We start from the raw sequence: 20,185 nt of genomic DNA, 5'->3' as shown, positions 1-20,185 counted from the left end.
TATTTCAGAATCTAGAGAGGGTGGCACACTGATTATTACAGCAGCCTCATGCCTTCAGGGATCCATTAATGGTACAGGCGCTTTCTTGCTGGACTTTCTTTTCACGTCTGCTTGCGTTTTCTGATATAACATTCTCATTCTCTCCCACTCCCCAAATATTTTAATGTTAGATTACATGATGCCTGCCTCCATATGAGTCAGTGTGGACGGGTGTGTGAGAAGGCCCTGTTATGGACTGGGGTCAATTTCTGCTACAGGATTAGGCTTTGGTTTTAAAAACAAAAGTGGATGGGTTGATGAGAACCAAAGAAAATGCCACCATTCAAGTTCTCTATATGGTTTACTGCATTTGAGAAGAAAATGTCATCCTTAGCCATATGAGCAGCTGTGACTTTAGGACAGGACCACAGTCTGGTGGCAGAGAAGGCATTCATCCTTACACTAGCACATCCTAATGGAATGTTTTACATTTCGGTGCCACAAAACAAAAACGGACAATGAAATATATTGTAGATGACAGCATCCCAAATGCACTAGACTCTAAAATAGTGTGCCCCTATTGTAATATATGCATACAAATATATATATATATATATATATATATTGTAGATAAGGGTGCTCTTGCTCCCTTGAACCCTTGTCCACGACTCAAGACACCAGGTAAAAGTCCTCAATTCGACTTTATTCTTCAGCCACAGTGTACAAAACACCCTCTCCTCCACAATACTCATACAAATTACTAATAATCACAATAATACAATCCTCCAGCTCCCAGACGCGTTGCCACCCTTCCACCCAGCTCAGCTCGCCGTCTGGGAGCTCCCACAGTCCTTTTATATCTCCTGACCCGGTCCCAATCCCCAGTCCATGTGATTCTCAATCACTTCCAGGTCAGGTAAAAGCTCTTCTCTTCAACCCGGAAGCCCATCGCTCTTCCTATGACGACCTTCCGGGTCATAGGTCACGAAGAAGTCCTCTGTCTTCCCTGCAGCGCCCTCTTGTGGCCCCCATGGTATCCAGCAGGGCTGTGCATAAAAACCACATTGTCTATGATGCCCTGCTGGTCTTCTGAGGACCTCCATGCTGCAAGGAGGGCTCCACCTGGCGGCTTGGGAGTATTGGCCGGGATAAACAGTCGGCCATCCTCCACAGTATTCCCCTCCCAACGACGAATTATAATGATTCGGCGCGGCCTGCTTCCTCCGGGAAGTCTTCCTCCAAGAGGACGTTCTGGTTGAGCCTTGATTAATTCGAACATCTTGGTCCCTGGAGAACCTTGGGGGAATATTAGTCCAAACCGACATCTTGTCCCCCTCTTTCCAAGGACAGTTCCGCCAAATATTGCCCAACCTTCGGCACCCATAACACTGCCTCTGTGATTTCTCAGTTTTTTTATTTTTAATAAATTTGCAAAACTCTCAAATAAACTTTTTTCACGTTGTCATTATGGGGTGTTGTGTGTTAATCCATTTTGGAATAAGGCTGTAACATAACAAAATGTAGAAAAAGTGATGTGCTGTGAATACTTTCCGGATGCACTATATATATATATATATATATATATATATATATATATATATATATATATATATATATATATATATATATATATATATATATATATATATATATATATTTTATATAAACGTCTACGCATGGAAGTGTGTCTGTCTGTCTGTCTGTCCGGCCTGGAAGTGACAGATGGAGTTGGGGTAAGGGCTCCGCCTCCAAGGAAACAGAAACTCTCTTAGCCGCTAATACAGAAGCGAAACAAACACATCAGCAATACAGTATCCCTTTTACTTTTCCTCCCGCTGCTAATACACAAGTGAGACGAGCACGTTGGCAAAACCAAACTTCCTAGGAGAGAAATGCCCAGATCGCTTCCTTTCAATTATTTGACATCTATACATTACATTTCATTTTTTTTTCTGACAATTTCAATAGTTTCTAGAACCCCATGCTTTTTACAGCACGGGCTTACAGAGCTAGTATATATATATGTATATTTGTATATATTGTAATGATAGACAGAGAGATGTCAAAAAGATTTGGGGGTCCACCCCATATATTTGACAATTCAGTAAAAAAAACAAAAGACTGTGTCCAAAAATCTGAAGAGGTTGGGTTTTTATAGAGGAAGAGGAGGAAGAGACGTTGTCGGAAATGATGTCAGAGCCTGGTTGCAGCCGTAGTCTGGAAGTGGATACTGCGGAGGAACTGGATACAAACTTAGAGTGACTTCCCTTCTGGGGATCTGCTGGGGAAGGATAAAAAGCATTAGTGCCCCCAGTCAACCTTTGTCTCGGCGTAGAACATTCAGTTAAGCCTATTAACTGCCTCCTATGTGTGCGAACGTCTGTGACTATATATATAGTGTGGAAAGCATACCCCCAGACACAGACAGACCGACACCAGGATGTCCAAAACACACTTCTTTTTATTTTAAATGTTTCTGCACCACAATGTCCTCAAGCACCAACTCTCTCCACTGTCGTTGTCTTCTTCTACTTCTTCTTTCTCTTTCTCCCTCTTTTGATCTCCTCTCTCCTCCTAACAAGCTTCGTCTCCTTCCTCCCAACTCTGGCTTGTCTACTGGAAGGAGACGGCCCCTTTTATCATGACCCAGATGAGCCCCAGGTGCTCCTCTTGACGTCACTTCCTGGTGTGGCGGAAGTGTCAGGAAAGCACCTGGAAGCCCTCTGGGTGACCTTGGAATTACTTCCGACAGCAGTTCCTGGTGTGACGAAAGTGCTGCCATCCAGGCTTCTCTAATTGTCCTGGCACACCCGGCGGAGGCCACATCCTCTCACAAGCATCCCAGCTCCGTCCTTGTGGCCCCCAAATAGACCCAGGCGGCTGCCCTCTCGTGGTCAAGGAGCAGTGTTGTCCAACTCGGGGACTGTCCAAGCGTCCCGGCCGGGCAGTGTCCCCGCTTATCTGTGACAATAGTCTAGTATCTTTTGGCCAGAGCGGATCATCATTTTCCATAGCTTCCTGTCCTCTGCATCTTGCTCTGTTATATATATATAAAAGGAATAGTGGTGAAACAGAACAAACTTTAAAAATCAATAAAAAAAAAATGTAATTCTGGCCAAGTGGAAGGTAGGTACACTCCAACGTCAAACGTTGGCACTCTATCTGATCATGACGGGACAGCTTCCCCTGCATGGGGAGAAAAGCACGTGGCCGTGATATCTCTGCCAATCTCTTTCTCAAAAATGTCAAACGTTACTCCTTAACAATCTCTAGATGAGAATGTCTGTTGAACAAACAGGTATTGTAGCTAAGCGGAGGCAAGGTACGTTCCGATACGTGGGGAGACGTAGAGCAACTCAAACGGAGGGTGGCGTGTGAGTGAGGAGGGACCCTCAGCCCACAGTGTCTCTCTCGGATTTGTGCAAATAAATCGGTACCGCAAGTGAACTATGATACTTAGCATGATGAGAGAAGTCACAAAGTCAACCGGAATGTTCAAGTAAATTATAGAAAAAAACCCGATCTAAATCCGTTAAGTAGTTCTCTCGTGAAAAGCGGACAGACATAGAGACAGACAGACAGACATTGGATTTTATATATATATAGATATACTAGGGGGCTGTGCCCCCTACTCGCTTCGCTCGCCCAGCCCGGCAACCTGCATCCCCAGGGGCGCACTTCACGCTAGTCACTTCGCATCTCTGCCACTGACGTTGTGAAGGGGGGTGCTGAACTCAAGCTAAGGAGATGCAGACGGATCAGCTGCACAGTCGCACTGTGTGTCAATCATTTAAAATCCTGTACAGCTGCTGTCCTTTTGTCTTACTTCCTTGTCTCGCGGGATGTTAAAGTGTCTCTCCGAGATGATCATGTCTCGACTCAAGATTTTTTATATAATATAAAAAAAATATATATTATATACATATATAATATATAAATATATATATATATATACAGTAAACCTTCGTTCATCGTGGTTAATCCGTTCCAGACTCTACCGCGATAAATGAATTTCCGCGAAGTAGGATTCTTTATTTATAAATCTAATACTTTCGCAGTTAGAACATAGAAAACCTGTTTAAGACCTTCTAAATATGTTTGTTAACATTATTAGAGCCCTCTAGACATGAAATAACACCCTTTAGTCAAAAGTTTAAACTGTGCCCCATGACAAGACAGAGATGGCAGTTCTTTCTCACAATTAAAAGAATGCAAACATATCTTCCTCTTCAAAGTAATGCACGTCAGGAGCAGAGAATGTCAGAGAGAGAGAGAAAAGCAAACAATCAAAAATCAATACGGGCTGTAAAGAGCTTTGAAGTGTGCGAAGCACCGCAAGGAAAGCATATCGTATATCATTGAGGAGTTTTATTTAATACGTAATACGTGCTCTGATTGGGTAGCTTCTAAGCCATCTGCCAATAGTGTCCCTTGTATGAAATCAACTGGGCAAATAAACTGAGGAAGCATGTACCATAAATTAAAAGATCCATTGTGCGCAGAAATCCGCGAACCAGCAAAAAATTCGTGATATAAATTTAGATATGATTACATTAACAGTCTATGATGGAGTAAAGCCGCAAAAGTCGAAGCGCGATATAGCGAGGGATCACTGTATATATATATATATATATATATATATATATATATATACATACATACAGTGGTGTGAAAAACTATTTGCCCCCTTCCTGATTTCTTATTCTTTTGTATGTTTGTCACACAAAATGTTTCTGATCATCAAACACATTTAACCATTAGTCAAATATAACACAAGTAAACACAAAATGCAGTTTTTAAATGATGGTTTTATTATTTAGGAGAAAAAATCCAAACTACATGGCCCTGTGTGAAAAAGTAATTGCCCCTGAACCTAATAACTGGTTGGGCCACCCTTAGCAGCAATAACTACAATCAAGCGTTTGCGATAATTTGCAATGAGTCTTTTACAGCTCTGGAGGAATTTTGGCGACTCATCTTTGCAGAATTGTTGTAATTCAGCTTTATTTGAGGGTTTTCTAGCATGAACTGCCTTTTTAAGGTCATGCCATAGCATCTCAATTTGATTCAGGTCAGGACTTTGACTTGGCCACTCCAAAGTCTTCATTTTGTTTTTCTTCAGCCATTCAGAGGTGGATTTGCTGGTGTGTTTTGGGTCATTGTCCTGTTGCAGCACCCAAGATCGCTTCAGCTTGAGTTGACGAACAGATGGCCGGACATTCTCCTTCAGGATTTTTGGTAGACAGTAGAATTCATGGTTCCATCTATCACAGCAAGCCTTCCAGGTCCTGAAGCAGCAAAACAACCCCAGACCATCACACTACCACCACCATATTTTACTGTTGGTATGATCTTCTCTTTCTGAAATGCTGTGTTCCTTTTACGCCAGATGTAATGGGACATTTGCCTTCCAAAAAGTTCAACTTTTGTCTCATCAGTCCACAAGGTATTTTCCCAAAAGTCTTGGCAATCATTGAGACGTTTCTTAGCAAAATTGAGACGAGCCCTAATGTTCTTTTTGCTTAACAGTGGTTTGCGTCTTGGAAATCTGCCATGCAGGCCGTTTTGCCCAGTCTCTTTCTTATGGTGGAGTCGTGAACACTGACCTTAATTGAGGCAAGTGAGGCCTGCAGTTCTTTAGACGTTGTCCTGGGGTCTTTGTGACCTCTCGGATGAGTCGTCTCTGCGCTCTTGGGGTAATTTGGTCGGCCGGCCACTCCTGGGAAGGTTCACCACTGTTCCATGTTTTTGCCATTTGTGGATAATGGCTCTCACTGTGGTTCGCTGGAGTCCCAAAGCTTTAGAAATGGCTTTATAACCTTTACCAGACTGATAGATCTCAATTACTTCTGTTCTCATTTGTTCCTGAATTTCTTTGGATCTTGGCATGATGTCTAGCTTTTGAGGTGCTTTTGGTCTACTTCTCTGTGTCAGGCAGCTCCTATTTAAGTGATTTCTTGATTGAAACAGGTGTGGCAGTAATCAGGCCTGGGGTGGCTACGGAAATTGAACTCAGGTGTGATACACCACAGTTAGGTTATTTTTAACAAGGGGGCAATTACTTTTTCACACAGGGCCATGTAGGTTTGGATTTTTTTTCTCCCTAAATAATAAAAACCATCATTTAAAAACTGCATTTTGTGTTTACTTGTGTTATATTTGACTAATGGTTAAATGTGTTTGATGATCAGAAACATTTTGTGTGACAAACATGCAAAAGAATAAGAAATCAGGAAGGGGGCAAATAGTTTTTCACACCACTGTATTGTCGTGGATGCCAGGGGCAATGACCCGGCCGGGATGCCTTGGAAGACTGGATGTGGGCGTGCACCCATCTGGGACCACGTGGGGGCTGCCTTCCTGGTTGCTTTGGGGGCCACGGGTACAGGGCATGGAAGCCCCACCCTGTAGGGGCCCATGGTCACCGCCAGGAGGCGCCCCAGTGCCTTGGGGACCTGTTGCCCCAACACTTCCGCCACACCAGGAAGTGCTGGGGGGAAGACTTTGGGAGACACCCGGGGAGCTGCCGGGAGGACACCCGGTACTTCCGCCACGCTGGGGAGTGGCCAAGCAAGGAATGCCGGGAACACCTGGTGCTCATCCGGGGACTGTATAAAAGGGGCCGTCTCCATTCATTCAGCGCTGGAGTCGGGAGGAGGCAGGACGAAGCACAGAGGAGGTGTGGAGGCGGCCCGAAGAAGGCATTTGTGGCCAGGACTGAGTATTTTGGGGGGTTTTTGTGCACGTGACTGGGTCTGTGTGACCAATTAGTGTTGTAAATAGTTGTCAATAAACGTGTGGTGGTTGGAAAACAAGCCAAGTCCACTATATATATATATATATATATATATATTAGTCAAGAATGTGTGCTTAGGGGACATCTTCAGGGCTTCAATAAGGTAAGAAACACCACCTCAAGCAGAGAGGGGACGCTGTCACTAAGTCCATCCCCTTTTCCATCTGCAGTTCAGAAGCTTGCCAGCCAGGGAAATTTGTGAACAATGTGACTCTGTTCACCACATTTCTCACAGCTGGGCAGAGGCATCGAGTGATCCTTGCACCTGGCTGATATTTCAGACACTTTCTCTCCAGGTTCTTTACGACTAGATCAGACTGGATGAGGCTTTCTTCAGGCTTTTCTGTCTGTAAAGTAGTGAAGTCAAACCTGATTACCTTGATCAGTGCTGACATGCTGACAGGGCGAGGAAGACTTTTAGACAGAGTATGTAGGAGGTAGCCCCATCTTGACTACTTTACCCATGATGTTCTCCCTGAAACTTAGGAATTGCTAACCTCAAATGAGTCAGGAAATACATGTGTGAAAAATACTGTATATTATATATGGAATTGTTAATATGCTTCTGAGATTGTTCCCTATGTGTGAAATTCTGAACTTTCAAATGTTTTTCTCAGGTTTCGAACGTACACTTCTGAAAGTTTTCCCTTGGAACCAATTTCCTTTGTTAAAATCTTTCATAAATGTGTTCCTTGCAGGCTGTCAGGAAATCCCCCATTTTATGATGAAACAGATGATGAAGATTATGAGAACCATGACAAGAATTTATTTCGAAAGATCCTGGCTGGCGATTATGAGTTTGATTCTCCATACTGGGATGACATATCTGATGCAGGTATGGATCTTTGGCTAAACATGGTAGTTGGGTGTTTTTAGCAAACCCAGGATGAACATTGAGCAGCAATGTTCGGTTCCGTCCACTGTCTCAGTAAAGTAAGTCAATGAAAGTTGACTGTAGGTAGTGATGAGCAAAATAGCCAAGTTTCAATTTACAAACTGCTTTGTGAAACTACCGTATATGCTCCACTAAACGCCAAGTCTCTTATTGTCGCCGGTCTCTAAAAGCGCCGGGCTTCAGAGGGGACGTAGCCAAATAGTAGCCGGTCTCTAACAGTAGCCGGGTCTTTGATATTTGCCTACTAGCGTACATTGTAAGCGTCTGTATATCGTTGCCATAGCAGTGCAAACATTAAACGGGAGCTCAAAAAGTACAACATGGACACAGCAGTTGTTCCAGGAGGTTGCACAAAATATGTGCAGCCAGCAGACGTTTCATGGAACAAATCTTTCAAGGACAAGATCAGAGCATTCTATGAAAATTGGATAGCAGGTGACAATGACAAAGAACTCACACGAGGCAGAAATTTGCGCGCACCTTCACGACGTCTGATGGTGACATGGATCATGTCTGCATGGGATGAAATCTCAAATGAAGTGATTCTGGAATCTTTCAAAAATTGTGGCATCATTAATTCTACTGACGGCAGTGAGGATTCATTAATTCATTGCCTCAAAGAAAATCAGCTGTGTTTTAAAGAAAGAGAGTAATTGTCTGCAGCAAGAATTCAAAGCGTCGTGACAAACCTGGAAGACGATGGTGAACTGGACAACAACGAAGCCGTCATTGCAGATTCAGAAGATGAATCGCAGCGAAAGGTACAGAAAGACATTGCCATTTATCTTTAACAGTCTTATGCAGCATCCATCCATCTTCCAACTCGTTGAATCCGAACACAGGGGTCTGCTGGAGCCAATCCCAGCCAACACAGGGTGCAAGGCAGGAACCAATCCTGGGCAGGGCGCCAACCCACCACAGGGACAATTTTAGAATCACCAATCCACCTAACCTGCATGTCTTTGCACTGTGGGAGGAAACCAGAGTACCCCCACGCAGACATGCAAACTCCACACAGGGAGGACCTGGGAAGTGAACCCAGGTCTTCTAACTGCAAGGGAGCAGCGTTACCACTGCGCTACTGTGAAATTCAAATAAAGTAGCCTTTTGTAATATTAGCCGATATTTTTGTGTACCTACCTGTACCAACATGCGTGAAAAAATATTGCGTTCTTAAGGTTTTTGTTAATAATGGCCTGTCTCTAATAGCAGCCGGTCTCTATTAAGCACCGGGAGCTGAGGCTAGTTTTGAAAATAAACACCGGTGGCCTCTATTGGAGCATATACGGTAACTCTAAAATCTATTTTGCTGGTGATCTCACAATTGCAATGCATGAAGCTCACTTAAAAGAGTTTTAGGGGGGTTGAAGGTGTTTTGGGGAGACAAATAAGGACCACTGCTCATTAAACATTCACTCACACAATAGTCGTCAGTGCCTTAATGCCTCCCATTATCACAGACTAGAGATTCCCTGGTGTCTGCTCGATTAACCAGGCCTAGTAGACCACCACCAATACCTTACTGTTCTACGTGTCAATCACTGAAGAAGAACGTTCAATAAGAAGACCAACTGCCATATTGCAGTTCTTCTAAGGACAAAAGATGAATTGTATTATCCAAAAACTTTAGGCTATCACAAAAATTCAAAAACTAAAATGATTTTGTCTGTCTAGTAACCATCATTATCATCATCATCATCTCCATCTTCCATGGTGATTTTAAAGTATAGTCAACACAGCTCATTCTGTTCTTGTAGTGTCCTTTTTCAGAGTAACCGTTGGGTTTAACATCCTGATTTCTCTTTTTCACTGGTTGCAGCTAAAAGTCTGGTGGCACGTTTGATGGAAGTCGATCAGGACCAGAGGCTTACAGCACAGGAAGCCATTAACCATGAATGGTAACTTCAAAATCTGATTTTTACTATGAAGACTGTGCTTCTGTGTATTTATTTAATAAAAAAAAAATCGGAATCATGGGGGGATGGCATAATATGCTAGAAAGATCTGATTTGTTTCAGTTCACTATTATTTTTGTATTCTAGTTCTTATCTAGGGTTCACACTTTTCTCTAAGCCTAAACATAATGCTGTACTGAAAAAGGCTCTGTTCTACAACAACATTTATTTCTATAGCACGTCTTCATACAAATGATGTCGCTCAAAGTGCTTTGCAAGATAAGGAACGAAGAAAAAATATATATATAAAAATAAGATTAGGCAATACTAAGTAACAATGAATAAAGTAAGGTCCGATGACCAGGAGGACGGAAAAAACTGGAGAGAAAAACAAAATCTGCAGGGGCTCCAAGGCCACAAGACCACCAAGCCCCCACTAGGGATTCTACCTCACATAACTGATCTCAATCTGTCCTCATAGTTTTCAGGCGTCATGTGAAAGAATTAAATGATGATGGTCATGTGGACATCTGGCCTTCAATCCATCAATGTAAGGACTGCATGGTGCTTTGATCAGGTGGAGGTGGCGCAGATCACCACCACAGAAAAAACAGAAAAACAAGAGCAGAGAAAGTAGTTGTTAGCATGGATCATGCAGCCATGAAAAGAAATGATAATTCAATGCATATACAGAATATCAGGGTTACACTAAGATGAAGCTGTGAGAACACCATGTTAAAGTAATGTGTTTTTAGCAGTTCACCGTATTAGCCTGGTGGATTTCTATCAGTCAGCTATTTCAGATTTTAAGTGCCTAACAGCAGAAGGCCGCCCGCCTCACCACATCTTTTAAGTTTAGCTCTTGGAATTCTAAGCAGACGCTCATTTGAAGATCTAAGATTACGATTTGGAGTATAAGGTGAAAGACATTTTGACATATAGGATGGAGCGAGATTATTTAAGGCTTTGTAAACCATAAACAAAAGTCAATTCTGAATAGCACAGGTAACCAGTGTAATGACATCAAACGCTAGTATGTTAGCCACTAGGGGGCACACTGGTCTTCGATTTAACTGAGCTACAGTGCGCTGCCCTGAAGGGCTTTGTCCTGCTGTGTAGATAGATAGATAGATAGATAGATACTTTATTAATCCCAAGGGGAAATTCACATAATCCAGCAGCAGTATACTGATACAAAGAAACAATATTAAATTAAATAGTAATAAAAATGAAAAGAATTAAAATAAAATTAATGTTCGCATTTACTCCCCCGGGTGGAATTGAAGAGTCGCATAGTGTGGGGGAGGAACGATCTCTTTAGTCTGTCAGTGGAGCAGGACAATGACAAAAGTCTGTCACTGAAGCTACTCCTCTGCCTGGAGAGGATCCTGTTAAGTGGATGCAGTGGATTATTCATGATTGACAGGAGTTTGCTTAGTGCCCGTCGCTCTGCCACAGATGTTAAACTGTCCAACTTTAATCCTACAATGGAGCCTGCCTTCTTAACAAGTTTGTCCAGGCGTGAGGCGTCTTTCATCTTTATGCTGCCGTGTAATGCTTGATGTAGTGCTCCTCCTTTGGTCCACTCCAGGATGACCCTCATGGCTTCGTACATTTATTGCATTGCTTTTAACTGGACTTGTCAGTCAGTCAGTCATTTTATAACCTGAATGTGGTCATGGGGGTCTGAAGGAGCCTATCCCAGCTAGCATAAGGCATAAGGCAAGAACAACTCCTGGACAAGGTGCCAGTCCATCGCAGGGCACACACACACACACCAAATACACACTAGAGACAATTTAGCATCGTCAGATCACCAAAACCTGCATGTCATTAGACTGTGGGAGGAAACCGGAGCACCGGACACGGGGAGAACATGCAAATTCCACGCAGGGAGGACATGGGGGACAAACCCTGATCTCCTTACTCTAAGGCAGCAGTGCTACCACTGCCCCGCGGTGCCACCCTAACTGGACTTGTAACCTCATTCATTTTCTTGTTTCTACCTTTTATTCATATATTATAAACTTTTTTTGAAAATGTAAAGCAACATAACATGCATTTAAACTTTAAAATGGTGATACTTCATTTTACTCTGCTTTTCCAACTTTTATTTAGTTCTTTTTCAAGCTTCTATTTTCTGGTGAGCACACAGGCGACTATAACAGTGAGGCCGGTGATTCTTTTTAGCAGTCAGTGCCATTTGCACCTTTGTCTTTGTTAATTGTCAGATATGGCTGCAATCAAGGGAGCAAACTGTGCACCAAAAATGAACCACAAATACAAAGCCATTTAAAGTACATAAATCTAAGACAAAATTAAATACAATTCACTTTTCATTTTTTTATAGATGTAAATTCCCAAATATTCACAACTTTCTGAAACAGAATAGCAATGAGTTAAATTCAAAGTATAATGATTTACCAGTAATGAAAACCTGCAGCCAAAGGACCCCAAGGGGGGGACTGAACTTGAGAGGTGGAGCTACAGTGGGTGTTATGTTTACCTGAAAATCCATTTTTCTTACAGGATTTCTGGGAATGCTGCCTCAGACAAAAATATCAAAGATGGGGTCTGTGCACAGATTGAAAAGAACTTCGCCAAAGCAAAATGGAAGGTAAGCCTCAGCTGGCTTGAATAGTGTTGCTTTTTTATCTTAATAGGGTCCAGTTGCAATCCAAATGTTGCTAAACATACAGTATTACTAATATTAAGTTTTCTGCTTATTGTTTAATAGGACAAATATGTTTGATAATAATGTTACATTGTTTAATGTCTTTGTATGTATGTATATATAACCCTATATAGTAACAGAAGCCCGGACCACAGACAGACACCATGACTTTGCCACACAACACACCTTTATTTTTCTTGTCACAGTACAATGCACCAATCACCACAATACTCAGTCCCTTCTTCGTCTTTCCTGGCTGCCTCCATTCCTCTCCCAGCAAGCTCAGTCTTTCTTCCTCCCAACTCTGGTCGCCTGAGTTGCGGCAGCTGTCTCCTTTTATAGAGAACCCGAAAGTGCTCCAGCTGTTCCATGATCACCTTCCAGCAGCACTTCCAGGTGTGACGGCAGCCCTGCACAGGAGGGTTCAGCCGTTCTCCACACGCCCCCTGGTGGTGTCCTTGATCCACAGCAGGGTTGAGCTTCCTTGCTCTGTGGCAGCGTAGCATGCCAGGAGGGCCGCAATCTGTCCCCCAGTTCTTCCCATACGGAGGTGTCCCGGCCGGGTAAGCATTCCGGCTGCCCATTACAATATATATATATATATATATATATATCTGTGAATTTCCCCTTGAGATTAAAAAAGTATCTATCTATCTATCTATCTATCTATCTATCTATCTATCTATCTATCTATCTATCTATCTATCTATCTATACACTGCTCACAAAAATTAAAGGAACACTTTTTTTATTGGGCCTGGCATGAAATCAATTAAACCTGTCTGATAATTTTCTGGTTGGTTAAGCAGCTGAGGTCATTGTTAATCACTTTCAGCTGTATTGGTGTTCATGGACTTAACGACAGGTGCACTAAAGTGGCAACAATTAGAAAACCCTCAAAACAGGACTGGTTTTACATGTGGAGGTCATTTCAAGTTTCTCCCTCTTGATCTTTTTTGGCTGGTTTTCCACTCGTGCTAGTTTTGGCTTGAGTAATCATCTCTACTGGCAGTATGAGGTGATTCCTTAACCCTACAGAAGTTGCACAGGTTGTCCAACTTCTCCAGGATGGCACATCCACACGTGCTGCAGCAAGAAGGTTTAATGTGTCTCCCAGCACAATCTCCAGAACATGGAGGAGATTTCAGGAGACTGGCTGTTATTCTCGGAGAGCTGGACAGGGCCGTAGAAGGTCCTCAACCCATCAGCAGGACCGATACCTGCTCCTTTGTGCAAGGCGGAACAGGCTGAGCACTGCTCGTGCCCTACAGAATGACCTCCAGAGGGCCACTGGTGTGAATGTCTCTACCCAAACAATCAGGAACAGACTTCATGAAGATGGCCTGAGGGCCCGACGTCCTGTAGTGGGCCCTGTGCTCACTGCCCAGCACCGTGGAGCTCGACTGGCATTTGCTCAAGAACACCAGAATTGGCAAGTCAGCCACTGGCGCCCTGTAACTTTTACAGACGAGCAGGTTCACCCTGAGCAGCTGTGATAGACGTGAAAGAGTCTGGAGAAGACAAGGAGAACGATATGCTGCCTGCAACGTCGTTCAACATGACAGGTTTGGTGGTGGGTCAGTGATGGTCTGGGGAGGCATATCCATGGAGGGATGCACAGACATCTACTGCGTAGGAAATGGTGCTCTGACTGCCATAAGGTATCGAGATGAAATCCTTGAACCCATTGTCAGACCCTACGCTGGTGCAGTAGGTCCTGGTTTCCTCCTAATGCACAACAATGCCCGGCCTCATGTGGCAAGAGTATGCAGGCAGTACCTGGAGGATGAAGGAATTGAAACAATTGAATGGCCTTCACGATCCCCTGACTTAAACCCAATAGAACATCTGTGGGACATTATGTTTCGGTCCATTAGGCGCCAGGTTGCTCCTCAGACTGTACAACAGCTCAGGGATGCCCTCATACAGATCTGGGAGGAAATGCCACAAGACACCATCCGTCGTCTCATTAGGAGCATGCCCTGACGTTGTCAAGCATGCATACAAGCTCTTGGGGGCCACACAAGATACTGAAAAGCATTTTGAGTAGCAGAAATTAAGTTTTTGAAAAAATGGACTAGCCTGCCACATCTTCATTTCACTCTGATTTTAGGGTGTCTACACAATTGAGCCCTCTGTAGGCAGAAAACTTTTATTTCCATTAAAAGACTTGGCATCCTTTTGTTCCTAAGACATTGCCCTGTCGTTATTTGTATCGATATCCAACTTCATATTGAGATCTGATGTATCTAATGTGTTTCTTTAAAGTGTTCCTTTAATTTTTGTGAGCAGTGTATATATATATACATGAGAGGGAGTCAAGCTAAAGATAGAAAAAGGTATTCATTAGAAAATGGAATGAATCTTCACAAAACTGATGATTTCATTTCTCAATGTCATCTCCACCCTTCTCAGTGCACTTGCGCCACCTGCCTGGACTCCAGCAGAATAAAAGTTTTTGTCTCAACCTTGCCACCACTCATTCACTGCTTTCTTCACGTCATTATCTGTCTTGAATCGGCAACCACCCAGATGTTTTCTAGCGGTCCAAAAAGATGGAAATCACACAGTGCACAAAATCTGGTGAATACGGAGAATGTGACAATACCTCAAACTTCAGTTAGTCCAGACAAGCCTTGGTTTTCTTAGCAGTGTGTGGGTCATTGTCTTGCAGCAAAATGATTCCTTGAGACAGCAATGCCCACCACTTGGATCGAATAGCAGGCTTCACAGTGGTCTCCAGCATGTCACAGTAACTTGTACTAGTGACAGTAGTACCTCTCAGCTGTAGTGTTTGACAATAAGTCAGGTGCACAAATGGTGTTGAGGACAAGACAAAACATTTTATTCTGCTGGAATCCTGGCACTTCTAGGCAGGTGGTGCAAGTGCATTGAGAAAGATGGAGACAACATTGAGAAATGACAGCATCAGTTTTGTTATACACATATATATATATATATATATATATATATATATATATATATATATATATATATATATATATATATATATATATATATACTGTAAAAAGAAACAACAAAAACTAAGATGAAGGCTTCAGGTGTCCACCCCATATACTGTACTTGACAGGAATGCAACATTTAACAATTCAAATAATCTTAACAGACTGAGTCCACAACTGAACTGAAGTACATGATACATTATGGTGGTTTTATAGTGGGTTGGCTGGAAGGGGGATGTTTTTCAAGGATTTGAGCCAGAAGTGAGGTCAGGGCTAGAGCTGGAAGTGAGGTCAGTTGGGGTTTCCTTCTGAGGGTCTGCAGAGGAAAGAGAGAGTTAGTGTACATCACCACCCCCTGATCCCCCGTATAAGTACATTTATTTAAGTCCATTGACTGCCTCCCAAGCATACATGTATATATATTGTGAGAAGGCACGCTGGGACTGTCATCTTAGCTGGAGCAGAAATGATCAGAAAGAGCATGGGCTATATTCACTAGACTCACGAAATCTTAGCAGAGCTAACATCAAGTGCCATAGCACTTGATGTATGTAACCAGTAGGGGGATTCACTGAGCCCCAAACCTCGGATAAAATAAAACCCAACACAACACTGGGGTAAAATAAAAGATATTTAATCTTCTTTCAATCACCCATGTAAGATCAATGAAAAAGGTACAATTACAAAACAAATTCTTCCTCCTTCCATCCTCCTGTTAAATGTTGCCTGCTGCTTCCTGATGCTGACTCTCCAATGTTAGGCCGCTGGCTCCTTTTAAAGCTGGACCCGGGAATGTTTCTGGTGCCATGCCGCGTCTTCCTGGAAGTACTTCTGGGCCATATAGAAAGTAAGGGAGGTCTTCCATCGTCAGCACCCTCTATCGGCACCCAGGGAACCCAAAAGGGTTGCACTTTCGGACTCCAACTCCCAAGCACCCCTGGGCTGCCACATGAGGAGCACTCCCACCTACAGACTTACACTTCCTCTCGCTCACTCAGATCCTCATCTGCAGCTTTATTTTCTGTACCACACATCAAACTCTGTTCTAGGGGAGCTCAAGCGTTCTCTCATAGTGCCACTCATCTTGGGAATTCTCTTCCCTTTCATATCCATCAACTACAATAACTCAATAACACATTTTAAAACTGCCCCCAAAATGTATCTTTTTAAACTGGCATACCAATTATGAATTTAACACTGTTACTGCCAGTTATCTTTGTATGTTTGCTCCTACCTCTGTACCTTATTGCTATTTGATTTTTATCGTTCTCTTTGTTTTTATTTTATTAACGTTGTTTAATTTCATTGTAAGGTGATCTTGAGTGTTAAGAAAGGCACCTATTAAATAAAATGTATTATTGTTATTATTATTATTATTACCTTCTATTTAGGGGAGGAGCTGCTCCCAACTTCCAGCTTCTGCTGGTCCATCCATTGTATTAAAACAGCTGGCCAAAATGTTATTTTTTATCCAGCTGGCCAGTCCATCTGTCTTTCCACTCTGGCCTCCCATCAGGTTAAGAATCCATCCTCCTTTCCGGCTGGGAGGCCTATTTTCCTCCTACATGTACAATACAATACTTCTAAATTTCAAGCAACATGCATATAACCTGTTAACTCTAAACCTTTGTTATATCCACAGAAAGCTGTACGGGTGACCACAATCATGAAAAGGCTACGGGCACCTGAGCAGAGTGCGACAGCGGCTACTGCGCCGGCTACACCTGGAGCACCAGCTGAAACAAAAGAGCCAACAACGGGCAACGCACCCCAGGTTACCACCACCACCACCCCGGAGAGCTCTCTAGTTCCCGGAAATGCCTCGGCCACCGCCGTACCAGCACCTAGCAGCAAAGCAGAGAGCGCTACGGAGGAGGCTGCCGGCCAGCCAGACAGCTCTGCCAAAGTGGGTACCGCAGAAGACGAACAGCCGACGTCCAGATGTAATGGGGAGACCTCTGCACCCCTGAACGCGGTCGCAGAGGATACAAATAAGCAGAACGGCTAAAGATCCACTTGTATACCTGGCACCATTCTGTAATATAGGCGCTGGCATGGTGACGCTAAATTTGCAATACTCTCTAACACAGTATAATTAGTATGACGAATAAAGAGGCAGTACCCCGTCAGTTCTGGAAGGATGCCTGCTAAGTTAGTGTATTCTTTTGGCTAGTGTTGCAATAAATGATCTCGATCTCTCTCTCTCTCTTCACGAGTTTAACATTTTGAAAAATTAACAACTGGTGAAAGCAATTTTAGATGTAGTCGCTGCACCTTTAAAGCATTCACATTCCATAACTTGTTCGAGTTTTGTGTGAGTTACTGTAGTCACATCATTAATAATGGAAAACAATGGCCTCCTCAACACACATGTCCAAACCAACATTCACTTCATTTAGAGCTCAGGGGGGGGTCTTCATGTTGTAAGTAAGCAAATCGAGTCATCCAGAAACCAGAGACACCAACCATGTGACCAACCAAGGCAGTGATAGTGGTGCACCTTAAAATGTATCCATAGATTATACTTCATCACCACTTCCCAGCAGTGCGCCATATGAATGCAGACCAGAGATCAGGAATTTCACTTTTGAAAGATTAGCAATAATACACATTTCTAGAATTAGCAAGGTCAGCTGAAGTTACTGAAGTGCACTGAGCATAGGAATGGTACTTAATACGTAACAAAATATATTGTTATGCTCACGTCAAAAATTTTACGTGTTCTTTAAAAATTTGAGCGGGCAGAATTCATTTTACGCAATCACATCCCGTTTTTGAGAGATGATGGTTTAAAATGACCAACAATACAGTTTTAAAAAGAATTATTTAGACTTGAAAAATTGTACAGATTATACATATAATTGTTTTAAATATAATTATTACCTACAAAATGTAGATTTTCTTCCCTCTTCTAATCCTCTGAAGGTGTTTTACAGTGGATGCCTGCTTTCTTAGACTCACTGCAGTTTCCACTATAAAGATGGACCTTCTTCAGCACGTTCATCAGAGACCACTTCCATGTTCTCTCTAATCCAAATGAGAATGTAAAAAAATGAATTTATAAAGACGTGTTGCGCCCAAGTGCTAGGTCGGAAGAGAGAAGCCCCTCAACTTGTTTCCTCGCCTTTGAAAATTGTGGCAGACACGGTTCATGTTTTCCAATAACAGGAAGCTGTGAATTCCTTTTAACACTTTGCTTACTTTGCTCAAGGCAACCCAACCTTGCAAATCTCCATAAAAAACATTTAAAGACCAACTTTTTCTCTCTTCTGGAAAATAAAAAAGGTATCTTTCTATCCCTCTAAATATTAATTCCTGGGAATTTTGAAGGAATAAGAAGAGAGAGAAAAAGAAAACATGGATGGAGAGCAAAAAACATCTAGCATTTACTCGATTTGAGATTGTTTCCTCCCCAAATAATAGCTGACTGCCATTTTTCAGCTCACAATATAATTCTGAGCATGAAAAATACGTAAGCCGTTAAACAAATGTAACTTATTTTAAAAAAAAAAAATAATAATCAACAATTGTTTTCCAAAAATTCACTTTTCATATATACAGTATTTCGTGGAAACGGTTTGTAGTAGAGAAATTCCAGTGTCTAACAACAGAGTCACCACTCCTAAATCTATAAAGTACAGTGATTTTTTTGCATGGGAAGATTGCGGTGCAAACCAGTGTAGTAGTAGTAGTAGTAATAATAATACCGTATTCGTGTACCACGCGCCCTCGTGTAAGACGCGCACCCTAATTTTTACAAAGAAAATCGCGAAAATTGTTTTGCCCCGTGTACGACGCACGCTGTGATTGTATAGGAAGCGTTTAGAGAGAGAGCGTGAGCGAGATGAGAGAGCGCGAGTGCGCGAGCGAGACAGAGAGCGCGAGTGCGTGAGCAAGCGAGAGAGAGCGCGAGCAAGCAAGCGTGAAAGATAGGGTGAATGAGAGAGAGAGAAAGCACAAGTGCGTGAGCAAGCGAGCGAGAGAGAGAGAGCGCGAGCGAGTGAGCCCAAGTAGAAGAAGTAAACATTACAGAATTACATTTCCTCTTGTATGACGTGCACCTGATTTTCTAATGCTAATTTACGGGAAAAAATGTGCGCGTGGTACACACGTAAATACGATAATAATAATAATATTGTGAGATAAAATTTGAAAATGAAGACCAAGTGCTGTTTCTTCACCCTTTGTCTTTCAGTGCCATTGTCGTCATTTTCAGATGTTACTGTTAACCTTGAGAAACTTTGTATATTCAGAAACAAGACTTTGACCAGTAGCAGGATAATGAAACCAAGTATAAGGTATATGAGTCAATATATTACAATGTTTAACTGTTTAGAATGCTTAATAAAACGGAGATCAAAGGGTTAATTTTTTTTATTAACCTGAATAAGGTGTGGAATGAAGAAAGGGAAAACAAGAAAGAATATCAGGACTTAGAAATGGGTTACACGTAAGGACTGTAGAAACGTCATGTGCTTTTCTAAACAGGTTGTTGGGAGTGCTAGAGCCTATCACGGCTGGCATAGGGCGCAAGGCAAGAACAAACCCTGGACAAGGTGCCAGTCCTTCACAGAGATAACACACACCCTCCCCCACACACACACACACACGCACATACACACTCCAGGGTCAATCCGCCTAATCTGCGTGTCTTCGGACGGTTGGAAGAAACCCAGGCAGACATGGAGAGAGCATGCAGATTCCACTCATGAAGGACCCAGGAGGTGAACCCCGGCCTCCTTACTATGAGGCAGCAGTACTGCCCCTGTGCCACCCCAGATTTAGAAATCAAAAACAAAAAGTAGCTTGTAGTTAGTAAATAACAAAAAAAATCAAACGAATTTTCAAGAAACATGAGTTTTTGCAAGCTAAACAGAATGGTCGTTCCTTTGAAACAAAGTGCAGGAAATGACGTAACGCCACACGGCCTTCACACACCTCCTGGCATCATGTGGCCTCACAGCAACCAGTCCTAAAATGTTGA

The 20,185-nt window shown here is 42.6% G+C and overlaps 1 protein-coding gene across 2 annotated transcripts in view; it reads left to right on the top strand.

Moving 5' to 3' along the window:
• The window catches only part of LOC120540444 (caM kinase-like vesicle-associated protein), a 253,971-nt gene extending 235,017 nt beyond the window's left edge, over positions 1-18,954 (top strand). For both annotated transcript variants that reach the window (XM_039771262.1, XM_039771263.1), the window contains exons 8-11: positions 7,474-7,610; positions 9,490-9,568; positions 12,095-12,182; positions 16,844-18,954. In XM_039771262.1, the coding sequence (XP_039627196.1) occupies positions 7,474-7,610; positions 9,490-9,568; positions 12,095-12,182; positions 16,844-17,209 (670 nt within the window). In that variant the 3' untranslated portion in view covers positions 17,210-18,954. The remainder of the gene's footprint in view (positions 1-7,473; positions 7,611-9,489; positions 9,569-12,094; positions 12,183-16,843) is intronic.
• Positions 18,955-20,185: the final 1,231 nt, after the last annotated feature.

This window comes from Polypterus senegalus, chromosome 12 (assembly GCF_016835505.1).
Source record: "Polypterus senegalus isolate Bchr_013 chromosome 12, ASM1683550v1, whole genome shotgun sequence".
Classification (NCBI taxonomy): Eukaryota; Metazoa; Chordata; class Cladistia; order Polypteriformes; family Polypteridae; genus Polypterus; species Polypterus senegalus.
The sequence above is the reverse complement of the archived record's forward strand: the minus strand, read 5'-3'. Positions and strand labels throughout refer to the sequence as shown.